Below are 10,675 nucleotides of genomic sequence, written 5' to 3'. Positions count from 1 at the left end.
AATTTGGACATATGAAATTGAGCTCTAGGGGTCTACCAAACCATCAAATTCTTCCTGCATTCAATCCTTACAATCCAAAATCCTACGTAAAATCCTTGATGCTCCTTATTACGTTACAAATACTCATCCACAACCAACATCCCATTCATGCAGATTTGGCCCAAAACAGATATGCGTCTTTTCATTCCAAACACCTTACCCATCCTAACCCATTAGTTAATAATAATAATTATCATCATTACCAGGAATGTCAGGGGATAATCCTCCGAGGCATCTGAAAAGAAGATGGCCAGGGAATCTTCTAATTTAAATTAATGCTTGAGGTACCTCCAATGGGTGGTTCCTTACAAGATTTTCAAGTGTAAATGAAACCTTCCACATATTTACTTGTTGTATTTATTATTTTGTACAGTTCTAAATTACATTAAATAAATAAATAAATAGCTCCTGCATCCTTAGTCGAACAGCAATCATCAACGTAGAATTGAAGTGTATTTTCACGTTCAGTGTTATTACTGAAAGTACCATTGTCATAATATATTCAGTTCCTAAATTAAGAAAAAACACAGAGGAAAGGAAGGAAGGTAATTTTTTTTTCTTCTAGATTTGAGGGGATTAAAATTCTTGCGATAAAACTTTATATTCATGTTTGAAAAAAAAATCTTCATTAGGTTGTACAACGCAATCGTGCTCGACTGATTATTCTTAGACCAAACCATTTTGACATGAACCTTAATCATAGCGAGTGCCTATCCTATAACTTAATGAGAAACTGTAACTAGTCACGTAACGCAAACATGATTATGATGATGAAGAAACCCTATTGTAATTAGCATTCTCTTCAAACAAAGTTAAGTAATTTGCAGAGTTGGACTGATACGGTCTTCACACGTGATGTAGAAAATCAACCGTACTTTATAATGGAAAGTACAACCTTTTGGGTTCATGAGATGAGTACGAAAAATCTCAATAAAAAGAGCTTATTACAACAATTAAAATACTAAACTCAGTTATAAAAGTTCTATAGATATTTGCTTCTTTCCCCAGTTCGGTAGAATGTTATGCTAAACAAAATTTTGTGGAAAGTAAAAGGTTTATTTTGTTTCACGACAAAAACCTTTCTCGTGGCTTCAACAATCCTTTATGTTCATGCCGAACCGATTATCCCCTATATTTAAAAAATGCGGTATTTTAATTGTGTTTTCATGGCTTCGAGATTAGCAGTGATGACAATTTCTTACAAATTGCTGAAGTAAAAGTTAACTTACAACCACGTTTAATTTTGTATTCATAAATCATATTATAATTCATGTCATACTGCTAACTCTGGCTTGTGGATAAGATGTCAACAAAGACTATTTCCCAAAGCACGCTGTATATACTAGATACTATAATATAGTATAACTACAAAGCTGTTTATCGATTGATTCATCCAATGTATAGACTATGAAATAAAAGAAATTTGTATTTATTTTGAGCATCATCCCCCCAAAAAAATCCATCAACTAACGATGACTTTCTTAACATATTTTTTGTTCATTCAGACCCAGTTATTTCATATTGTGGCCAGTAACATCAACTACTGAAACAGGATTATTATTCCCTAATGTACAATTTTGAAAGAAGTTATAAATTTGTCCAGAGCTAAATTTGCAAAATTGAACTGAATAACTTTTGAAAAACTCTGAACATCCATGAAAATAATGAACATTGTTTCATTAAGATAATTGTTACCTGCAATAAGATTTGGAAGTAGAGAAAGAAATAATTACCAAGACCAAGAAACAGTGGTTAGACAGCTCTTCTGTAAAAATTAAAAAAAGTAATTTCGAAGACAATTCATTCTGAAATAGACGACACTAAGTTTAAACGAACTAAGAAATTAACTGCTAAAATACCTAACGACAATGATTACGAAAGATCGTGTAACGTGTAAAAACAAAAATAAAAATTTAAATAAAAATAAAATAAAATGCTACCGTCGAATTAGAATGTCATCAATTTCTTATTTTTCAGAATAAATCTATAACATAAATTAGGTTATTTACTCATTAATAAATATCCAATAAAAATTTTACATCAATAATAGACGTCTTCACAGATGTTGAACTAAATCAGTGTTACCAAAAATGGAAGTATGTATTTTATAGCCAGAAAACCACAGGTTTACGTCCCTATCACACTTTATTTATTTTTGGCCTCAAGATAAACTTTTATCACTGCCATGAATATATTCCCATAACCTGGAGATGGTATTGACTTATTTATTGCCCCATCGCTTCACAAGGTAGGAGATATACACCCCCATATTTTTTTTTTATTCCATATCGTCCTTATCAATAGAGAGAATCACCAAATCAAAACAGATGTCCAACATTTTATTCCCATTGTATTTTATACGTGTATATATATATATATATATATATATATATATATATATATATATATATATATATATATATAGTAGAAAATGATGTTAAAAACTCAAAACAAAAAAATGTCATAAAATGATTTTAAAAAAATTTTTATTAAGTAAAAAAAACTGCTAAAAAAAGAATAGGTGGTGCATTTATTCTTTCGATACCATTTTCTCCTCGAAATAGTGTAATACTTTAGTGAATGAGAAGTACATACCTCTTCTTTTTTACTCTGTAAGGGGCATGACGGCCGTGTGGGTTGGATCGTCTCAGGCCGCTTGGTTCGGAACGTTGTGGGTTTGATTCCCATCTCCCGGGGCAGTTAATATTTATTTTTCGGCGGTCCCGAAAAATGAATTTTGACACTCCCACCTAGGTTAGTACGCAGCGGCAATGCAGGTAGGTGCCTGACAAAAAGGACCATTAAGCCCACTTGCCGGACTTGTTTCTCCCCCTCCCCCCTCCCCAAATACAATACTTTGTTTGTATCAAATCAAGATATTAAACCTCTCTTTTGCAACTGCGGTCGAGACCCAAGGGCACGAGTATTCAGCTATATATCACTTGCTATAAACAGGCTACTCATGACTGGTCATCAATATAAATAATAATATACTTCAATAAATAGTTTTCAAATTTGCAAAAGACATTGTACATAATATCACGACTACATACACTAATGTAATAGTATTCAAAAGTTGAAGAAAATGCTATGATGATTTGCATTTATGATGAACTGTTGGATGCAAAACAAAACTTAATACATGGCCACATAAAGTAAAGGAAAGCCTGCAACATATATAATGGGGAAATAAGCTAAACACATATATAACGAAAGCTTCGATCAATAGAAACCATTTCAGAAATTTCAAATCATTTTTTTAGTGAGTATTTTATTCATCCATAAAATATAACCCTTATATTTGAAGTCCTCTTTGTTATTTTCTGGTTCTAAATTCCAGTTTAATAAAAAAAAAATTAAGACATTAAAATCAAGTAATTAAAAAACTTAAATATAGATATAAAAAGAAAAAATGTATGTATAGGGAAAAAATTTGGAATGAAGCCCGGGTCATTAACGCAAACAAAGCGTTATCCTGCATAACAGACATGAGAGAAGGGTGTAGACATTTTTTAGTTAAAGTAAACTTGAACAACTATTACGAGGAAACTTACTTTCTTTTTTAATTATTTTATTTCATCTTCAGTCGCTCCCATCCGGTTCAATACTCAATTGGTTCTGAAACAAGCTTTCACATCTTCCTTTATGTATCGGATTTTTATATTCTTTACACAATTTTTGGTGTTCTCCTACTTTCGTAATTGTGCATACCCACCTTGTGACTTTTTCATCTCCATCTTCTTTTCAATTTCATGAATATTTAATCAGGAGCTCTGTATTCAAAAAGAAACAAGATCAAGATGAATGCACTTAGGTTGACCTCTATCATTTATCATTGCTTTATTCCGATAATAAAACGTGTCATTGAATAATCTGCAGTTCAATAGCTATATCAGATATATTAGTCCTCAAATATGAAATTATTTTTAACATAAATACTAGATTCACTTTATATGTTGACCTTGGACGATTTTGCAGACTGGGAGGCGGTGGCATGCTGTGGACCAACAGTGAGTGTTCTAAAGGAGTCAGTCAGGCCGGAGATACTCTGACAGGCATCGTTCAAGGAGCTGCTGGTCTCTGGAGTGGAGTCCTGCTCCAGCTCCAGCATCTCCTCACTAGATCCTTCGAGGAGGCTCTTTTCCCCTTGTCTGAGGACATCAACAGTGAGTCCTAGAATTAATTAGTTTTTATTGTAAGACTTTATTTCAACAATCACAATCGCAAACTAGCAAGCAGAAAATACCCTGAAAATAATTTCATCAGGAATAAAAAAAAAACGAAAACAATCTTATTCGTCCCTAGAGACATCATTCAACATAAACAGATTGGTGAATATTTAGTGAAGATGATGATGTGAACTGTAGCTTGGTGAAGTACAATAGTCTGTTATTACTTGAATTGTATTGTATATAGCCTCCCTTACACTGTCCTCCCAGGAGATGCGAGGCCTTCCTCTGGGCGTTTCCCTTCTGTGCGGGTCTCGTAAGTCTACCTGGCACTTCATTCTGAATCCATCCTAAGAAGATGTCCAAACCATCTTAGTGTGTGCTCCTCCATTACGGTCTCAGCCGGTCTGATGTCGAGATTAGCCCGTTAGTGTATATATTGTATTAATTGAACGAAACTTAAGACCCTTTTGTTTAATACATTAGTTTACTTCCTGTAATCGCGTTCAGAACACGACATTTGTATACGTTGGCTTTTACAGATCCATGAGACAGAATACTTGCAAGAAAAAGCAGGAGATGCATTGTCTCAAAGTAAGGAGCTGACTACTATACCAAAGTTTCATACCGGTGGCTTATTTCACAGTGGTTCTAAGTACATTTCCACTATCTTTATGAAAAATACAATTAAAAGTTCTCTCTTTCAGGAAAATTACAAATTTACAATTTAATTTCCTAAAAGAGAGAGCTTACATTGTATTGATTGTAAAATTAGTGGAAGTGTATTTAGGACCAATGTGAAGTAAGCCATCGATATGACAGCTTCTTAACCAATTATGGAAACTTAATTATCCACCAATATTTTAAAGTTAATATCCAAGTAAATTGTAATCCTCATAGGTTAATTCAATTTTATTATAAATAAATTATTGTTTTGATATTCATAGTTTTCCAAGTATTCACAATCTGTTATGTTCAATTTAATACAATTATGCCATATAAAGGTAATTTAAGTACAACGGAATATATAATTTTGACCCTGTTGTGTTCGGTGATATAAAAGCCAATGGTAACGGGATAGAGCGTGAAACTCCTGATAAACTACGTAGTTTGTATTTACTCGCCCCAACTAGCATTGTAATTCTGAAATCAATTAAATCAACAGTATTCACAGCTACAATGGCTTGTGAGTGGCATTAAAATGTTAATGTTAATTTACTTAAAATTAGTAAATGCTTCCTAGTATTATAGAACTTTCCTATGCTTGTCTTGGAAAGAATCCCTGTTCATTCTTTAATGACGATGATCACATAATATAAATTTGTGAAATCCAAAGTAATCCTGAAGCCTCATCAGAATTGGGTACTTATCAGTGGGTACTTATCAATACAGCTCTCATAATCTATACACTACTATGCATATGGAACATTTCGATACAACTGCATTTATCGAAAGACCTCTTTAATGGAAGAGTGACCAAAAACAAGAAGAAAAGCCAATGTTTTGTTCATTTTCTCAAATTCGTTTACGTTAGTTCATTTTCTTAATTAATTAATGGTTTTATAATTAGAATTCCGTCAAGTTGTTTCCAACTATCAAAAGAAGTAAGAAAATAAAAAGTGAAAGAATATATCTTTATGTGTGTGTATGTGTTTTTATGTGCGGACTCAATATTAATTGAGAAAGTTGATATAGTATTTATACAATTGTTTCATTAGGTATATTGAACATAAATTTGCACCAATATGGAGATATATTTTAATGTTTAATATGTTGAGTTAAGCATTATTAGACATTATTGAAAACTATTTAATATGTAATCCACAATGGTTTCATAAAGAAATAAATATATCTTAGAAGGAAAAATCATTTAGAAACAACTAATAAGTACAAAGTATTTAAAATTATAATGGCAAAGACGATGGAACTTGGTAAACAAGGAAAGATTGCCGATCACTATTTGAATAAAAAAGAGTGGAGTTATATTATTCACTCACCCTAAGTGGTTTGTTTACCTTCATTTATTGTAAAAACTAAAACCGTAGAAAGTGTGATTATATACATGTTAAGATGAAAATGTGCGATATTTATATATTGTATATTAAAAAACTCAAGGACTAAATTTTAAAAGATGTAATTAGATCAGGTCATTTTATTTATTCATGTACAAAGTGACATAATACATACGAATTTAAGAACTTAAGAGTTTCACTTGTGACTTATACTTGCTGGAGTCAAGTTTGAACCCCATTGCTTTCAGTCATCATTTAATTGAATAATCTAATTTCATGTTTAAGATAATGGTTATTAACAATGAGAAATACCAATATATTTAAATTTTTTACTAAAAAAAATAAAATTAATAATAACGTATTAACTCAAGACGGCCTACTATTTGGGAGTATAAATAAGTCATCACTGTTCAACTAAAGATGGCTCCTCCAGACGGTTCAGTTGATATTCACAGTTGTAAAACATAATGTCGTGACTTAGGCCATCAGGTAGAAATATAATTTTGAAGTATTAGTGACTCGTATCAGCATCCGATTTTTTTTTTGTATGAATATTTGTACAATGTTTTTTTTTTACGTCAATTGATTTACGTCTTCAATTTAAATAAATCTGCAGCTTCGGCACTTGGTTTGCTTTCAGAAGCATTGAGAGAGACTGGTTTAAAAGAGAGAAGTTCTCATGAATAGTTTCAAAAATTAAAAACAGTGAGTTTGACATTGAAAACACAATAAATAGAAAGCAGTGAACGAATACAAAGACCGAAAGTGTGTGAATACACTGAATTGGAAGTAATATTGGAGGAAAATTCGTCCCAAAGAGAACTTGAATTAACATTTAATCAACAAGCAATGTCACATCGTTTAAAACAGTTGGTACTGATTCCAAAATAAGGAAATTGGGTTCTATATAAACTGGAGCCAAGAGAGGTTGAACGGTGATTTTGCATGAGTGAAATGCTGCTTCCCGGGCATACAAATTTTTTTTTTCGCATGTATAATCACTGATAATGAAAAATGGATCTCCTATGATAACCTGAAAAACAGAGAATTGTAGAAACAACATTGTGATGTTTTATTTAATTTGTTTTTTTTTTTTGTTTTTTTCTTACCTCCTAAAACAAATAAAAACAAACAAATTACAATGTATACAAAGGAAAAATATGTGTACATATGCCGGCGATTGTACATATATTTTTCCTTTGTATATATTGTAATTTGTTATAGGAGGTAAGAAAACAAAAAATGAAACATCCCAAAAAAAAAACCCTTAACAACCCCTCACGATAGCCGAGCGTGAGCCTAAACCTTGCGATGTTTTTTTTTTGTTGTTTTTTTTCATACCCTCCTGTCAAGATTTTAGTGGGTATTTACTACGTACATATAGGAGGTATGCTATATGTATAGCTGGGTGTGAAGGATACCTTGGATTGCCTTTTGGCATTATAAGGTTAGGTGAGGGATCCAATGAAGGTTGTAAACTTGGTTGGCTTACGCTAGTGGTTTATTGGAACGGGGAGGGGCCGTTCCGCTGGTAGAATGGTGAAAATTTGGACCTCAGACTTGAAGAGTCTAAAGCCTTCCCTCGTCGAGGACGTCGACTAAGGGAACCGTGCTCTGCCACCTCCCAGGTCTTGGTGGAGGGGCGATCTCTCTGAAAAGTGGGTTGCAGCAGGCCTTCCGATGTTTCATTTTTTGTTTTATTTTCAAATCCTCTTTATTGATATATAATTACATCCGATGTTTCAACATCGACAGTAAAACTAAATATTTGTGGAAAAATATCCATTTGGCGGGATCAGCATTGTAGTGTCTTGAGTTGCTCGAACCGGGTGAAATCATTACAGGAACTCTCTACCAAACACAATTAATAACATTGTACCAAGCACTTGAGGAAAAACGCACATTTTTCAAAAAAATTCAGACAAAATAAAATCGTACATGTTGCTCATCCACATGTTGCGCACCTGTCAAAACGTATTTAAAAACACTCAATTGGAAAGTGCAAATCAATCCATCGTGTTCGCTATAGCCCCTTCGGATTATTACTCATTCCAGTTCATAGCACTTGGTTTGTCTGAGAAGCGTTCTACATCATATAAAGATACCAAAATTGGTTCTATTCGAGGATAACCTCAAAAGATAAAGAGTTCTTCTGACGTGGTATCCGAATGCTGCCAAAAAATAGGAAAAGGAATTAGCTAGTGATGGACAACACTTTGATTAAAACGCACTGCACAAAGAATTCCTAATATTTGATAGAAACAGCCAAATTAATTTATTAATCCATATAGTTTTCGTTATTTTCACTGGAACTGTCATCTACACTACATAGAATTATAGTGGACATTTAAAAATAAAACTCCTCTATCTTCATTTAAAACTAATCCAGACCTCCGTCATAAAGTTATTCAATTAGTTTCCGGAGTTTTAATTGATCAGTAATAGAGTTCTAATAGTTTTTTTAATTGAATTAGTATACGGAACGTAAAATCACCAATTTAATTTATATTAGAATGAAAAAAGCAGTCCTGTTTAAAAAAAGTCGATTAATTGTAGTCTGAGTTTCTTTTCTTTATAGAGTTATTTCTTTATTTAATCGATACCCTACTCACAGATGAAAATAATTAACATAATTTTATTAAACAAAAATATCTTAAAATATTTTTAACATTAGACTCATCTCGTTTTCTTCAATTTATTAATGAGCCATCACTGCTTTTAGTCGCTTTTTTTTTATATTTCCCTCACGTGTACTGAAAAACAAATTATACATCTTATACTTCATTAAAAAAGAAATAAATGTTAGCGAAGTCAGGTCACTATTTATTAATTAAATTAAACACTTATTTTAATTATCAAAAACCATTATGTGTAATTAAAAGTTATAGACCTAAAACTGTTACAAAACATTGATATAACACAAAAATTAATAATTTTTGAATAATTTTATTTCTTCATTATTATTGCATCCGCTAAGTGTTATTAATTTAATTTATCGAATTACAAAATTAAAATAATCAAAGATAATCTGATATCAATATAAAAACAATCTGATGATAATTATACACAAGGTCACTTCATGTTTTATTTTATCCAACAAAACTCATTACAACTAAAATATTTAAAACTATGTCCAATCATAATATCAATTAAATATAATAGGGAGAATTTAGTTTTTTAATGTTAAGAGATCATATTTTATATCATTAATTTATTTTTTCACCAACAAGAGAAAATGTAAATATAAATCCAGAGAACAAACACGAGCCCATACATAAGATCAATTACTTGTAAGTCGCCCTGGGACCTTAGAGATTATCAGGAATTTAGTAGGGAAGCAATACGGTACTTTGTGGAAATGGAGTCCAATCTTAAATAATATATAACTTTCTAGGTCTTATTTCACTATAAGAGTTGCTTATTGCCTTGGTTATTCTTTTAGAGATTATATATGAAAGATGATTTAGACAACTTTTATCTAAAAAAAATCTAATCAGAAACTAAGAAAAGAAAATTAATAATTACACTACCCATTTCCAATACAAAGACAGAAAGATAAACAATTAAAATCACACAGAACAATGAGGCGCATTGTGAGCAGGGATGTCGCACAATAGTCTATTAAAAGAGCTGGAAAGAAAAAAAGGCAGTTATCTCACCCCAATTTTTCATTACTTCAATCAAAACTATGTATAATTACTAGTCAAAATTGATGAGTCTGCCAAGTATAGGTAGGGGGAATAAAAAATGGCGGCTGTTTCAAAACCTTAAAAAAACATTAATTTTTTATTCGGAGCTCTATATCTTAAAAACTATTAATAACACTAGAAAATCTAAGAGAACATTATTTAAAGAAGAGTAAATTTGTTGAAATATTAGGCCTAAAAGAGCTATTTACGTCCAATAGTTCTCCAGCTATAGCTTTTTAAAAAGCAAAATTTCTTAAAAATCTACTGAAAGATTAGTAGTTGAATAATTTATTTTGAGTAATCTATATCTCAGGAACTATGTGACGTACAGATGTCTATTAGCACTCAAATTAAAGCTATTTTAATGAGCTATAAAGAAGATTATCTTCGTAGAGTAATAGTTCACATGAAATTTGCTAACATAAATTGATTTATAGTTGTTAGAACAATACGTCTGATTTATGAAAATCTTCATTTCAGAAACAATTGAACGTACAGATGTCTGCCAGCACACAAATTAAAGCTAGTTAAATTTACTACAAAATAGTTATTTATGTTTATGTGTAAAATCTACTACTCCTAATTTTATGATATTTGACAAAATAAACTCACAAAATGTTAATTTCTAGTTGTTCGTATAAAATGTTGGATATTTGAAAAAATATATCTCTTGATCCATAAGACATGGATGGCACATATGTCTGCCAACACTCAAAATAAAGGAAATTTAACTTTCTATAAAGTAGTTTATGACACTTACGAACAA

At 31.4% G+C, this 10,675-nt stretch overlaps 1 protein-coding gene across 4 annotated transcripts in view; it reads left to right on the top strand.

Annotated features, from left to right (window-relative positions):
• Positions 1-10,675, top strand: part of prom (prominin) — a 120,898-nt gene that overhangs the window by 29,518 nt on the left and 80,705 nt on the right. For all 4 annotated transcript variants that reach the window (XR_010845097.1, XR_010845096.1, XM_067053301.1 and 1 more), the window contains exon 5: positions 4,018-4,205. Coding sequence is in view for 2 of the 4 variants with exons in the window: in XM_067053301.1 (XP_066909402.1) it covers positions 4,018-4,205 (188 nt within the window). In the remaining 2 variants the exon portion in view is untranslated. The remainder of the gene's footprint in view (positions 1-4,017; positions 4,206-10,675) is intronic.

This window comes from Halyomorpha halys, unplaced genomic scaffold, assembly GCF_000696795.3.
Source record: "Halyomorpha halys isolate HHAL.00 unplaced genomic scaffold, Hhal_1.1 Scaffold348.1, whole genome shotgun sequence".
In the NCBI taxonomy this organism is placed as follows: domain Eukaryota; kingdom Metazoa; phylum Arthropoda; class Insecta; order Hemiptera; family Pentatomidae; genus Halyomorpha; species Halyomorpha halys.
Note: the sequence above shows the minus strand (reverse complement) of the source record. Positions and strands in the feature narration are given on the sequence as shown.